The sequence below is a fragment of the Petromyzon marinus genome, chromosome 26 (genome assembly GCF_048934315.1).
Source record: "Petromyzon marinus isolate PM22_M1 ecotype Great Lakes invasive population chromosome 26, UKy_Petmar_22M1.pri1.0, whole genome shotgun sequence".
NCBI lineage: Eukaryota > Metazoa > Chordata > Hyperoartia > Petromyzontiformes > Petromyzontidae > Petromyzon > Petromyzon marinus.
The window spans coordinates 6,920,364-6,936,153 of record NC_133692.1 but is presented as its reverse complement, the minus strand read 5'-3'; the positions used below and the strand labels follow the sequence as shown (position 1 = coordinate 6,936,153).

At 53.3% G+C, this 15,790-nt stretch overlaps 1 protein-coding gene across 1 annotated transcript; it reads left to right on the top strand.

Annotated features, from left to right (window-relative positions):
* Window positions 1–313: 313 nt before the first annotated feature.
* LOC116946221 (ATP-sensitive inward rectifier potassium channel 12-like) lies at window positions 314–12,990 on the top strand. Its single transcript, XM_032961217.2, has 2 exons — window positions 314–1,023; window positions 5,890–12,990. The coding sequence occupies exon 2, from the start codon at window positions 6,276–6,278 to the stop codon at window positions 7,767–7,769; it is 1,494 nt and encodes a 497-aa protein (XP_032817108.2). The 5' UTR covers window positions 314–1,023; window positions 5,890–6,275; the 3' UTR covers window positions 7,770–12,990.
* The last annotated feature ends 2,800 nt before the right edge of the window (window positions 12,991–15,790 follow it).

The following is a 15,790-nucleotide window of genomic DNA, read 5'->3' as shown; positions in this document are numbered from 1 at the left end:
TTGGTGGGGAGGTCTGGTGTGTGCGGGGGGTGTGGGGGCGAGAAGGCTGCATGCAACCACAGTCACCCAGGGGTTCTGGTGTAACCCCAGAGTTCATAAATGCCACGTGCCCCCCCCCCCCCACCTCCACCATTTACTCAACAGTGGCAAGGAAACATGCCCTCCGTAGGGCACTTCTTTATTGTGATGCCCGAGGCAAATTGCCCCCAGCCCCCTCTCCGCTGCCCCCAACGCCCCTACTCGAAGCCGCCGCGGGGGCAATGGGAGAAGGGGGCAGTGATGCTGGGATTGGTATGGGGAGGAGGGAGGGACGGGCGGATGACCGAGGGGAGGGAGCGTTGGAGAGAGGGGAGGGAGGGAGGCGAGAAAGAAGGAGGCCACTCCAACACGTCACCACGACCATCCCCCCCCCCCCCCAACAGCTGTTGCAGGCTTGAGAAGTCGGATAAAAACTCCGGCGGAGGGAGACGGCGACGCGCACACAGACCCAGAGATCACAACCCTCCACCGCTCCTTGTAGCAGCGGCGGCAGCGACCCGCAGATTAGAAACAAGCGCCTTACACAGCAAAATCAACAACAACAACCACACACACACACACAACTCGCGCGTCTATTTCATATCAACACCCACTCGTATACAGACGCAATCATACACACACGGCAGCGCTAAAGTTACACATCAATAAGTTACGCGAGTTGCATGATGCGACGTCGCGTGTATGGTTAGAACAGCGGCGGAGTCATTGCCGCATTTTGGGTGTTTGGGAAGAGCGGCGCGAGTGAATTGTGAACGCGGATTGGACACCGGAACGAGTGGAGAGGATATTAGAGAGAGAGAGAGAGGGGGGGGGGGGGTCCGTTCCAGTGTAGCAACGGAGGTGTGCGCACCTGGCTGCCACACTGCGCCCCCTGACTGCCCCCTGGCTGCCCCCCCCTGGCTACCGGCCAAGACCCGAGGGCATTTGAATGGAATGTGGGTGATGGTCCCAGACCTCAGAGCCCTGCAAGGCAATCCAGCAGAGGTAAGTGTGAGCAACTTTCTTCGCGCGCGTAAATATAAAAGTCGATGTGAGTTAAAAGCGCACCTTGGCTATGTACATGCTCGGACGAGAAGTGGTGGAGGCGCTCAGCTTTGTCAGTTGTCCTGCCATGACGAAGGACCATTGGTCCGAAACGTCGCCTATTATCTAGGTATGTAATTTTCCCCTTCAAGGCAGCGTTCTTGTCGAATGCATTATCCAAAGTAATACTCGCTCGGCTAAGTGTGTGTGGATGAAAAGGGCTGTTAGCGAGTGTCAATGCATCAGCATCAGCCATGATCAATCCACTGCTCGATGCAAACCTCTCATAATCCATCACCATCTCTCACGATCCTGCGATTTAAGACTCGGCACAGCACAACAGGAGCGGAATTCACCGCTCCATCTCCCCGGTAGATGTCATCTCTCTCGGGTGTGTTCCCTCTCTTAACTGCCACTCCGACGTTATTCTTAATCAAGGATACTGGTGAAAATTCCACATTTCCATGGCGAGGTTCTGTCTATACGTTAACGATGGTGAACGGCTGTTGACCTCCCACAAAGCGGTGCGTATTTGATCGATCTCAGAGGGTTGATGCGATGAGTTGACCGTCCAACTTGAATTTGAACTTACGATAGTTTGCGAGGTAGTTTGAGCATTGTCGAGTGTAACGACAGAAACTTGCAAAGATGTAAGTTCAAATCCTGGCCGGCTGGTCGATTCATCCCTTAGTTCAACTGGGTCGATAAATTAAGTACCACTTTCTGGAGAGGTCAAGGGTAAGTTTAATGGGTCCCGTCATGAGCATGCAGGCATTCACAACTAGCTCTTGGCTCTAAAAAGTCACAATATGTATTCCATTTATAAATCCACTGCTGGATGAAGGCCTCTCCACGCTGAGTGGGTTATCGGGGTAGTTTGACCATACTTCACCACGTTGGGCATTGACGGTTGTTGCAAGGGGAGTCTCAGGACCGTTTTTTTTAAATAGTTCAACTTAGCTTGAGTAGCAAGGTCCATAGCGTCGTGCGCTAACCACTGCGCCACCGCTCCCCCCACCAAACACGCGCACTTCGGGTCACGCGATGCATACAGACATCACTCACCACACATTGCCACCACGGCATATCGCGCACGCCGTACACACGCGCCCCCAGGCTGATACTCGTACACGCGCACACGCATGGCGCGTACAGCCTGCAGCCTCCAGGGTGTGTAGGGTACTTTCAGCAAGAGCAACAGCACTGACATACTCACACACACACACATATCACACGCACGCTCACGCCACGGCAAAGATCCCCCGTATAGCCTCCACGGGCTGTTGGGGCGAGTGCTGTCAGCGAGCACCTTTGAAGGCCACCACGGCACACGAGGAGGTAGGTGGTTAGCACCACACCTAGCCGCCTTTGTATCCCCAGTGGTGATAAATACACCACATTAGGTACACATTTGAGGCTGAGTTGACCTAGGGAAGGCCCAGGACCGGGTCAGATCATCGTCACTGTTGTTGGCCACTGACACACAAGCACATATCCCAGCCACACACACGCGCACGAACCAGACATCCATCAGCTGCCACACATCCATCAGCTGCCCGGAGGCCAACAGTATCCATACTTTAAACTCAACTTTTTTCTAGCATCTCCTGCAGGGTGTAAAGCATCAGCATTGGGAAGACAAAGGCGGGTGGGCGAGCTGGCGGTCGTCATATTAACCTCACGGGATTCTCGTGCATTGTCCCGAGCTTATTAAGTGCTCGCGAACAGAACTTGCAACCTATCGCCTGTCAAAGGCTACACGGGCATGTTTGTCTTTGGCGTTGGTGCTTGTGTGTGTCGGCGCGTGTTTGCACTCGGGGAGCGGTGGTGCAGTGGTTGGCGCGCTGCGCTACGAACCCGGCGACCCGAGTTCGTTTGCCGCTCACGACCTCCAACGCGGGATGACGATTATCGGAACCGGTCCTGTGCCTTCCCTCGGTTGACTCAGTCCCAAATGAGGCACCGGAGAGACAAAGGCGTCCGGGGCGTGGTGCCGGCCACCCACCTCAATAGGTGCTCCCTTACAGCGCTTGCCCCGACAGTCGGTTAAGGCTGTACAGGGGGGGATCTTTTTCGGTATGCACGTGCATGCATGTGAGGTTCCGTATGTGATTCCCGTGCGTGTACGCGAGTGTCTGTACGAGTCTAATGATTCGCACACCCGGATTCGAGGGCGATTGTGTGCGCAGCGGTGGCTTAAGAAGCCACGCGCAGGTCCACGCATCCGGATTGCGAATGAGTGAAGTTGACACTGGAGCCCTAAGAGTGCCCACGTCACAGGCGACCAACGCACGTGCACATCAAGTGGGAGGCGGGGGGGGGGCAAGGCGAGGGAATAGGGGGGGGGGGGGGGGCTATGAGTTTCAGGTTCTGAAAGTAAAGCTCACGCGATGCTCACTCTATCGGTCTCACCTACAGACGAGAACGTAAGGGACGGTCAAAAGTAAGGCGAGGACATTTGTTGTCCTCCGGCACCTCCGATTAGCAAGGTTGGCTACGTACGGTGCGAAAGAAGCTCAACGCGCACGCATTCACTTGTCGCAAGCCAACCCTGTGCTTCTAACTGTGTGCGACCCCAGTTAGATTCTCGCCCACGACGAATAACGCTGGCGATTTTTTGAACCGGTCCTGTGCCGACACAGCCTCAAATCGCTACCTGGTGTGGCTGTGTCAACGTCAGCGCTGGCCGCCCAATGTGTTAGCCACACCGCTCCGACCTCCATGAGTCCTCGCGAACGGCACTCGCCCCAGTCGTCTGTTCGAGCCTAATCGGGGGGACCCGTGTCTTTGTGCACACGTGCACGCGTGTGAGATTGTGAGTGAGTGTATACGTGTGTACACATGCGAGCGTGTGTGTGTGTGTGCGTGTCCACTCAGTGTTGCGTCAGAAAGCCTCCTGGCGCCCGAGTCAGCTGTCGGCTGCCCTCGCACTCCGCGTTAACAAAGAGGCTTCTCTTCTTCATTTCCACAAATTCCTGAAGCGCCTTCCCCCCTCCGGGCTCCCTCTGTCTTCCCCCAATGCCCCTCAATCCCCCCCCCCACCTCTGTCCCCCCCACCAACCCTCAAGTTTGACCAAACCAGCACCTGTCCCACACACCCTCTCACTCATCCACAGTTCGCTTCGTCCTTCACATTCAGAGTGAGTGGCGGTGGCGGTAGCTAGCGAGTGTGCAGGCGGTGCAACTGCACAGGGAGGCCGACGGGGCGGTTCTTGGGTAGGCGTGGAGTGAGGTGGGTGGGTGGTCATTCGGGCATAGTTGCTCCGGTTTCCTCCCCATGTGCATAAAATCGCTCATCATAAATTGGCTGGAAAATGTTTATAAAATGAATACAAAAGTCGTACTACTCGTGATGGCTTTTCTGCGTGGATCAATGAATACCGCAGGTAAATGTTGAGGCTAAGGCCGAGACGCAGCACGTGGCCGACGCGCGGGTGCGTGTGACGCGCGCATTTGATCCGAGCAGTGGCAGTCGCCTCTGGTGGAGGCGATATCTCATTGTGCATCGCTGGCGCCCTTTAACTCGAGCAAATGAAGGCGACGAGCGAGCCAGGGTCGGGTGACTCGAGCAGATTTGAGGCACGCGTCCAGGGTGTGTGTCCGTGTGTCCGTGTGTGCGGATGTGTGCTGGCGCAACCTGGTGGCGTGCGTGTGCGCACGTGTGTGTGTGTGTGCACGTGTGTGTGCGCACGATAGAGAGAAAGTGGGGAGCGGTAGTGTAGCGGTAAGCACGCTGTGATACAAAGCTGACGACCCGAGTTCGATTCCCGCACACGGCCAACACCAGTGATGATTATCTGGTCGTGGGCCTCCCCTAGGTCGAATCAGCCTCAAATGAGTACCTGGTGCGGTGTGTAAACATTGCCACTAGGGCGACAAAGGTGGCCGGGCGTGTGCCGTGCTGGCCATCATAGGTGCTCGCTAACAGCACTTGCCCCTACAGTATGTTAAGGCTATACGGGGGATATTTGTCTTTTGATAAGCGAGAAAGAGGGAGAGGCAGTTGACGCGTTGTGAATGAGAGATGATGGGGTTGGTTGTTTTGTGAATGTGACGAATATATGAATCGGTCCTGGGCCTTCCCTAGGTCGACTCAACCTCAAATGAGTACCTGGTGTGGTGTGGAAACATCGGCATTAGGGAGACAAAGGCGGCCGGGCGTGGTGTTGGCCACCCACCCCCTCGTGTACCGTGCCGGTGCTCGCTAACAGCACTTGCTCCAATAGTCTGTTAAGGTTATAGGGGGGATCTCTGTCTTTGTATGTGTGTGTGAATGAGTGTGGACGCGTATGTGGGTGTGGGTTTGATACATATCATCGGTGTTTTCGTGCACGTGCGTTTCAAGTTCACGCCTTTATTACTTAACCAGGGGATAACTCACGAGAGCAGGATGAGTCCTATTTGCAAGAGTGACCATGGGTAGCAAGATGACAAAAACGAAACAAAAACAATGAAGTTACAGCAGTAAGCAAGGGTCGGCGTGTGACATCGTCTCTCCAGTGGCATGTCATCGAAACCTCGCGTTTCCCTCCTCTAGGTCGACTCAGCGTACAATTAGTAGTCCCCCCCCGGTACTGCAGATACGTGCGACCGTGAGTTCGGTTGGCTACGTACGGTGCGAGAGAAGTTCAGCACACATACACACACGTGTTGAGACCACCACCACCACCACCCCTGTTTGTGCGTTAAGAGGTGCTCGCTCACAGCACTTGCCACATCTGTTATATGCGGGCTACTTGGTGGGGGGGGGGGGGGTCTCTGTCTTTCTCAATGTTTTTTGCGTAAGTGCTACCGTGTGTGTGTGTGTTGTCTCTTTGTGTTTTACAGGACATTACCACCGCGCCCTCAAGACGAAACTAAAAATTGAACCCTTTGGACTCCTTGTTTCTTCATTCTCTGGGTTCCAGCTCCATTCGACGCAGTCTGAGCTGCCTCCCTTCGCGGAAACGCCCTCGACCGATCCCCGACCCGGGCGCGCACAAGGAACACGTTTCACGCCAACTCCTGTTCGCGTCACGAGATCAGTCCAGGCAAGCGACTCGGTGCATAGGACTCGGACAAAGGACTCTGTCCAGAGTCCTTCGTCTGTGAAGTCTCACGCTGTCTCCCTGCAGCCCCCAGAGAGTCCAGTAGTTTATGTTGGAGGTCGAGTAGCATTTGTATAGTATACATCTTTTTTTATATTAAGCTGTTTCTTGGTCGACTGTCAACTCATGTTGATGACCACTATGAGCAGCTCAGTCGCCACAAACCCCCGCGAGCTGGCAATGAGAAACCCGCCCACGGAGCCCCTCATCGGCGCGCGCCACTACAACAACAACATCAACAACATCGCCGTCGACGCCCCGCCGGCCCCGGGCAGCACCACGCTGACCACGGCCTTGACCTCGAGCCCCAACGCCTCCAACGGCACGCAGGGCCAGCGGCCGTCGCCGTCGATGACCAGGAGCCCGCGGCGTCGCAGTCGCCCGCGCTTCGTCAACAAGGACGGCCGCTGCAACGTGCAAGTGACCGGCATGGACGACCGCTGGCCGAGGTACCTCGCCGACCTCTTCACGACGTGCGTGGACGCTCGCTGGCGCGCGGCCTTCGCCGTCTTCGTCGTCGCCTTCCTGTTGTCGTGGCTCCTCTTCGCGCTCGTCTTCTGGCTGGCCGCGTGGTGGCACGGGGACACGGCGGCGCGAGGCCCCAGGGCGGCGGCGGCGGCGTCGTCGTCGGCGTCGGCGGCGACGGCGCCGCGCCCGCCCTGCGTCACCAACGTCAACGGCTTCGTGTCGGCGTTCCTCTTCTCGGTCGAGACGCAGACGACGATCGGCTACGGCTTCCGCTGCGTCACCGAGGAGTGCGCCGTCGCCATCGTCGCCGTCGTCGCTCAGTCGATCGTCGGCTGCCTCGTCGACTGCTTCACCATCGGCGTGATCATGGCCAAGATGGCCCGGCCCAAGAAGCGCGCGCGGACGCTGCGCTTCAGCGACAAGGCCGTGGTGAACGAGAGGGGCGGCAGGCGCTACCTCGAGTGGCGCGTGGGCAACCTACGGAGGAGTCACATCGTGGAGGCGCACGTCCGCGCGCAGCTCATCCGGACGAGATCGGCGGAGCGTAACTACGTGGTGATGAGGCAGGACGACGTGAACGTCGGCTTCGACACGGGCCTCGACAGAATCTTCCTCGTGTCGCCCTACACAGTGGTGCACGAAATCGACGAGCGAAGCCCCCTGTACGACATGAGCAGGAGTAGCCTCGAGGCGGGATGCGCCGGCAACGGCGGCGACAACTTAGACGGCGGCGACGACGACTACGACGACATGGAGATCGTGGTCATCCTGGAGGGCATGGTGGAGGCCACGGCGATGACGACGCAGGCGCGCAGCTCCTACCTGGCGAGCGAAATCCTGTGGGGCCACGAGTTCCGACCGGTGCTGCGCCAAGAGGGCGATCACTACCGAGTGGACTACGGCCAGTTCGACGCCACGAGGGCGGTGGAGGCGCCCATGTCGCCGTGCAGCGCGCGGGAGCTGGACGAGAGGCGGCCGTCCCTGGCGACGGGCGACCTCGAGAGCGCGACGAGCGTCGCCAGGGACAGCGTGCGGAGCATCGACGAAACGACGCCGTTGGTGGAGGGGGTGGCGCCGCATGGCGGGGCGGAGGAGGGGAGCGCGATTCGGGGAATCTCGACGACCAGGAGGACGCTCGAACCCGTGGTGTAGGTTCGGGATTCTCGTTGTCGCTGAGCACCGAGCGAGATTTCGAGATTGGCGCGGGTGGGGGTGGGGACAGCGGACGCTGTATCCTAAAATACGAGACGGCGAACAATTTGCCGAGCCACTGACTGAGTTGCGTGGATGCGATGGGTGGAGGTGGGTTGGGGGTGGGATGGGCTTGGGGGGTTGGTGGGAAGGTGGTTTGCCAATCGGCAGAAACAAGAGAGAAAAACTAGACACAGGCAGCTACGGTCATTAACGCTTCTGAGCACTTTGGAGAGCGGGGGTGGGGTGAATGGAAGCTCCCAGTCTCAGGCTGCGTGGAGATGGCCCACACCGGTTTCAGTTTCGGTCTGAAGAGCGCTCAAAAAAACACCTACGGACATTCAGCAAATATAGGGAGAGAGGAAGGGAGGGAGAGAGAGAGAGACGCGCGCTGGGCGAACGGTCGCAGGAAGCGGTTTCAGGCTCTCTGTTTTGCGTCGTGCCCGAGCGGCTCCCCACGGCCTCGTGCCCGAGCGGCTCCCCACGGCCTCGTGCCGAGAGCCTCCCGCCTGCAGAACGCGGAGCTTACAGTCAGAAAGCACGTGTCGCCAATGAGGCACTTAGCACTCGAGTAAGGGCACATTATAAACATCTAAGAGAGAGAGAGAGAGAAAACAAACACGAGTGTTAAGATCACGATTTAACAGTTTGTCGATGTTTGCTCTTTGTACCGCTAAATGTTAAGGGTTAAATATTTGTAAATAGGAGACAATTTAAGCGACAGCGTCGCCAGTAGACGATATGCATTGTTAAGAACAACACCACGTTGGTGATTAACAATTCTTCATAATGAAACAAAAAAATATACATAGCAGGTGGATGTTTCGGGGGCAATAGCCCTTCTCTTGTCTGAAGAAGAGACATTGACCGAAATGTCTGCCCTAAGACGTCAGCCTATATGACACATTATAATACCTCTAGCAAGGCACGAGAAAGAGTGAAGCAACCGACAGTGTGTTCCAGAGGCGATTTAAATGGAACTCAAAAGTAGTTCTGCGACCTTCTCTTCCGCAGGGTCATTTTCTCGTACGGGATGACGCGGTGCTCTTGTGAGAGTCCCGAGTGAATGGAGTCTTCATCTCACGATGTCACACCCATAGCACGATTGGAATACAATCAGAGGATAGAAACAAATCTCCCCGGTCAGTCCAGCCCATCGCTGTTGGAAATCCTGAACCAGAGGTGGACAATCCGCATTAATCGGGCAAGGGCCCATTGGCCCTATAGAACGACTTCTCGTGACCTCTAACAATGCGGTACCCGATTTATCAACCAGGGGAGGGGATGATAGGTTGAGTGGAGCCTCAAATAAAACATGAACTTACAACCTTCCTCTCTCACCACATCCAGCCTGATTCCCCCAATTATTCTGCACTCGTAGATCTCGGAAGCCAAGCTAAGCAGATTTGAGCCTGGGTAGTGCTTGAATGGGCAACCACTATGCATGCGTGAAGCAGGTGCTACAGGCTGCTACGGAAAGACGTCGTGTTGTGAAACTGTGCTATGCACTCCACCTTCACGGGCGAGGACACACCAGCGTGGTGAAGCATGGTCAAAACAATCCCCACGAACCCATACTACGTGGGGGAGACTCTCGTCCATCCAGCAGGGGATCGATAAAGTGATTGTACATGCACAAATATAAACACTTGAATTAGTGCGCACATAAACTTTGGCTTTTCCGAAGCAGTGATGGTAATTCCAGATTGCTATGGCAGGGAGCAGTCAATCTACAAGAAAACGACTGATAATAGAGTTTGTTTTTGTTAGATCGCGTAAATATGTAAATGTGTCGTTAAACCCGCGACCACCAGACACAGCCAACTAGTAAGGGTTGTCACCTAAACAATTGTAAATGTTGTGGCTTGGCTCTCCAACACACCGGTGTGCTGTACTAGTGACGAATTGGCCACGTTCTGTTTACGTGACAACCCTTACTAGTTGGCTGTGTCGGGTGGTGGCGGGTTTTAACGACACATTTATATATTTATGCGATCTAACCCCACAAAAAAACCTGTATTACGGATGCTGTTGGTCGCGAAAGCCTACGTGTTCGTAATTAAGGTTTTTCTTCTTCTGGTAAATCGGCCGATGATGCTGGATGTAATTACCAGCGAAACATCCTACTCGTATTGTAAATGTGGATTTACTCTCCAACACACCGGTGGGCTGAAGCGGTAACTAATTGTCACGTTTTTGTTCACGTGACAAACCTTACCGGTTGCGTCGGGTGGTGGGGGGGGGCTACGACACAACATTTATACTTACACGATCGAAACCCAAAACAACCTTTATTATGAATAGTATTGGTCGCGAAAGCCTACGACGCGTTAAACAAAACCGCTGTTGACTTCCCATAAAGTCGTAGGGATTTGTCGACCAAGATAAAGATGATGGGCTGAGATGCACATACTGCATTTTTAAAAATAAATTTAACATTACCGTATTGCCCCAGATTAGAACACGCACTCCCCCCCCCCCCTTTTATTTTAAAGCAAAAGTTGCGGGTTGCGTCTTATAATCCGGGAGCTGTGTGCGTGTGTGTGTGAAACACCAGGGTTGTGTGTAACTTGACTCACACCACGCACAAGTTTTGAGTTGCGTCTTCTTCTCCGGAGCGTCTTACAATTCGGAGAATGCGGCCGTGCACTTGAACGGAGCACAACGCGAGCGAATCAGGGCGAGAAGATAGTCGAGACAAAAAGTGTCGGTATACACGAGAAGAGGCGCAGTTGACGCACGAGATGAAATCACTTTGCAAAGGTGACGTACAGATTTGCAAGAAAATATTACAATATTCGTATGAAATGCAAATGGCCGTACTATGCGAGGCGGCTATGGGTTGTATTTATAAATAATTAGGTAATTTAATATGTATTGGTTTAAAATGGCTTACGAGGATGTTGTTCGTGCAGTCCGACAATCGCGTTGCACCTGCGCGGAGCGTGTGGCAGAAGGTGGTGAGGCTGACGGGTGCAGACGTGTGCAGCTGTGAGGCACACGTGTGCAGGTGTGAGGCACACGTGTGCAGCTGTGCCGCACACGTGTGCAGCTGTGAGGCACACGAGTGCAGGTGTGAGGCACACGTGTGCAGGTGTGAGGCACACGTGTGCAGGTGTGAGGCACACGTGTGCAGCTGTGAGGCACACGAGTGCAGGTGTGAGGCACACGTGTGCAGGTGTGAGGCACACGTGTGCAGCTGTGAGGCACACGTGTGCAGGTGTGAGGCACACGTGTGCAGGTGTGAGGCACACGTGTGCAGGTGTGAGGCACACGTGTGCAGGTGTGAGGCACACGTGTGCAGGTGTGAGGCACACGTGTGCACACGACGACAAAGATCCCCACGTGTCACCTTTAATAGGCTGTTGCGGCAAGTGCTGTGAGGGAGCGGCACCGTGCCACACACACACACACGTGCGTACATACGCACATAGACACGCGCAGAGACAAATGGACGGACACACACATACCACATTGTATATAAGCAGACGTAAGAACAGACTCGCACGCACGTACACACACACATATACACACGCAGACAAAGATCCCCCGTATAGCCTTCAACAGACTGTTGGGGCAAGTGCTGTAAGCGAGCACCTTACGAAGGCCGGCACGGCACACGACGGGGGTGGGTGGCCAGCGCCACGCCCGGCCGCCTTTGTCTCCCCACTGCCGATATTTACACGGCGAACCCGGTACTCGTTTAGGCTGAGTCGATCTAGGGGAGGCCCGGGGGTGACAAGAGGGGAGGTGAAGGAGTGGAGCAGTACGAATGGTGTTAGCGGTGCGACCTTGCGAGACGTGACGTGGTATTGTTTGCTCAGGTGTGTTTGTGTAAGCTCCTCCATGCACTCTCTCTCTCTCTCTTCCTCTCCCAAATGTACACACGCATGCACTGATACACTCCCATGGTGCCCTCTCTCACACGGACAAACACTCTCCCGACGGCAGAGATCTTCCGCCACCGATGTAGACTCTCGTGGGGCGACTGCTGTTAGCGAGCACCTATTGAGGGCGACGCGGCTCGCCAGATGGGGGTGGTTGGTGTGGTCGAATTCACGCCCGGCCGCCTTTGTCTCCCCAATGTTGATGTTTACACACCGCACCAGGTACTCGTTATTCATGGCCGGCAGTAGGAGGCCCAGATCAAAGGTTTTCAGATACCACGCACTACGAATGTCTATCCGTGGCCTGGAATCGAACCCATATACCACAAAGACAAAGATCCCCCTATATCCTTAACAGACTGTTGGGGCAAGTGCTGTAAGCGAGCACCTATGAAGGCCATCACGGCACACGAGGAGGGGGGGGGTGGCCCAGCACCACGGCCCGGCCGCCTTTGTCTCCCGCGTGTGGCGATGTTTACGCATCGCAGCAGGTACTCATTTGAGTCTGAGTCGACCTAGGGGAGGGCCCAGGACCGGTTCAGACGATCGCCGCTAGTGTTGGCCGCGTGCGGGAATCGAACCCGGGTCGCCGGCGGGTTCGGAGCGCAGCGAAGTGCTCAACAGCTCGCGACACACACACACGCACACACGCACGCACGCACGCACACACGCACGCACACACACACGCACGCACACACACACACACGCACACGCACACACACACAAGTAAAACGACACACATCGACAGCCTCACAACCCAGTCCTTACGATTTACTTGATGCGAGACAACGGCCCTCGGATATCCGGAGAGAAGAAAGTTTTGCACATCGTGCGCGGAACCCCAAGTGCCAAGTGTACACTGTGACGACTCGTGAGAATCACGACTCCTCCCCTTGGCGAGAGAAATCGTCATCCCACTCTCTTCTTCTGCCGCCCGGAGTTGTAAACTCCCGCAGTGCACACCGTGTACACAATCAAATCCCACCCCCCCTCCCCCCCACGTGAATGTATTTATACGCTTGTATATATTCTGTACAGATGCTGTTTTGCTCGCAGACTCGTTGTTGCGAATGTCGTCCTTGCATCTCGTTCGGGTTATTTATATTCTCGTCGGGGCACAGCGGGGGTTAATATTTGTACGTCGGTTATAGCGGTTGTCCGTCAATGTCTGCAACGTCGTCTCTTGTGTACATTGCAATGTTCGTCAATAATTGTTGTACATCTCGATGTCTATCGATGTCCAATATGGTGACTCTTGTACAGCTAAGTGTCTATTAAAGGCAGCGTAAAACGCGTTGTCTCGTTGTAGTTTCTGTGTTCAACTTGGCTAACCCATAGCACGCTCTCTATCAGCCATCTATGAGCACTCTCTCTGATGATGCTGATGATGGTGACGCACTCACACCGTACCACTGAAACTAAGGAGTTCCTGATTATGGATACTCACCTGCGTTGCTTCAAGCAAGCCTGACTCTTCTGACGAGACGCTGTAATTCGAAACAGGTCCAGGATTTTGCCTGCATCGATTAAATGCTGCAAAAATTATGCACTCCAACAACCCAGTGTGGCTGATGGGATGTGGAAAATAAAATATGTTATTTTAAGTGGAGGGTCAGATATTTGGAGGAGATGTCGTGTCTGTTGATTCGTTATGTTAATATATGTTAATGATATCACTGTAGATTACGATCAGATGATTTCGTTCTCTCGATGATGGTGAAAAGTATCATATCGCTCAGTAAGATAACGATGATGTCACTCTCTAGATGATGATGATTACTCTGTTGATGATGAGCATGAGAATAATAATTTAATGTATGCAGTGAAACCACAATGAGTCGTATGACTTTTGTAAGAGGGTCCTTCATTGTTTTTAAATATTTGAAGATGTTTTCAGTCAATGAATGACGTGTCTTTATAGAAGTTAGATAAAACCCGTTTCCGCGAGGGCGCAACGCTCTATCCCCGTACAGATGGGAAGGGAGGGCGATGAGTCCACTTGGTGTACTGCCTTCTGCTGGCACGCCGGGATATGGCGCCTCGACGCTCACGGGAAAGGAGTTTCACAACATTCGGGCGATCCACCAACGCTCGCCTCCACGATTGTAAGATCCCGATAGATATGCGATTCTGATGATACTAACACTCTGTAAGATGGTGATCACTCGGGAGGACGATGGTGTCACTCTACAAGTGATGATGATTACAGCACTCTCTAGATTCTGATGATAAAGACGACGCGCTCTGTAATGGTGGTGATGATGCTTGTGATTCAGCTGTTGATGCTCCTGCTGATGGTGATGATGGTGATGGTGATGATGCTTGTGATTCAGCTGTTGATGCTCCTGCTGATGGTGATGATGGTGATGATGATGCTTGTGATTCAGCTGTTGATGCTCCTGCTGATGGTGATGATGGTGATGGTGATGATGCTTGTGATTCAGCTGTTGATGCTCCTGCTGATGGTGATGATGGTGATGATGATGCTTGTGATTCAGCTGTTGATGCTCCTGCTGATGGTGATGATGGTGATGATGATGCTTGTGATTCAGCTGTTGATGCTCCTGCTGATGGTGTTGATGGTGATGATGATGCTTGTGATTCAGCTGTTGATGCTCCTGCTGATGGTGATGATGATGATGGTGATGATGCTTGTGATTCAGCTGTTGATGCTCCTGCTGATGGTGATGATGATGGTGATGATGCTTGTGATTCAGCTGTTGATGCTCCTGCTGATGGTGATGATGGTGATGATGATGCTTGTGATTCAGCTGTTGATGCTCCTGCTGATGGTGATGATGGTGATGATGATGATGAATATCGTCATGGCCTTTCGAAGCAAGCCGACTGCTCGTGGCACCCACTTGATGGGTGCGTACAAAGCTACCGCCGTTGAAACCCGCGGCTCGCTCTCTTTCTGTCTTTCTCTCGCTCCCTGGCAGCACGGATTGTGTTTGCCATCGCGTGCCGCAAGCGCAGATCTATTCCACCCAGCCCCCTTCCCTCCCTCTCTCCCTTCCTCGTCTTCACCCCCCTCCCTCACTCACCTACCCCCACACCCCCCCTCTCCCTTCCCGACTCTTCCCTCAAACTTCACCTGGCATGCAGGAGGTCGTGGGTTCAAGCCCGACTCTGACGCCTGTATATTTGGAGTTTTTTGTGTCTCTCTGTTTGTGGTTTCTTTGGCATCCCCCTAAATTTCCCCTCCGCATTCAGAATCAACACCACCCGTTTCGAGTGTTTGGCTGGTATACATTTCCGCATGATGATAAGCCACTTCGTTGAGCGATCATTTGTGAGAGCCACGTCGCTTCTGGAAAAGAGCCTTGTAGCTCAGTGGGCCTTACCTGGTAAAATGAAGAAGAAAAAAAGCTCATAGTTTTATCATTGGCTGGTCATTGGCCTATTAAATATCAACACAACCGCAAAACCGTTCAACAAAATCCGCACGCTTGTCATTCAAACTGAAACTTGCTACATTACTTTCACATCACTTTGTAATCGTACGTCATATATTTAATAATTAAATTGATACTTTCGTGTCTTTGTGTAATTCCTTTAATTTAAAAATGTACTTTAAAGCTGTTCAACTGCAGTTCGCTCAACATTATCTTGTTGCAATGATCAGTCGAATAACTATTCGTATCTCACTAATTATTCAGCTAATGATTATTCTGCGAATAATAATTTTGCTGATTATGCGAATGATCACTTTGTCCGTGATTATTCTGCTAGTAATTATTCTGCACATGCTTGGTCTTCTATCGATTATAATATGAATTAGTCGAATGATTAGTCTTCGAATGAATGCTACGTTATAATTTCCGGAATCCATAACGCATGCAACAATTGCATCACCAAATGAAATACGTTTACTACAAAACAACGTTTGGCAATACACTTAATTCAAATCGTCAATGACCACTTATTAAGCACACCTCAAATTAGTGCGCTTATTATTGAATTAAGGTCGTGGTTTTTGTTGTTGTTACACATATACAAATCTAAATGATCAAAGACACGGCTCAGTCATCCAACCGAGTTTGTTTCCAGTGTGGACGAAAAAGTTGGAGGGGACGTGACCGGGGAGTGGGG

What these genes read in the sequence shown, in the direction of transcription:
- LOC116946221 (XM_032961217.2), top strand. Translation starts at nt 6,276, where the DNA reads ATGTTGATGACCACTATGAGCAGCTCAGTCGCCACAAACCCCCGCGAG.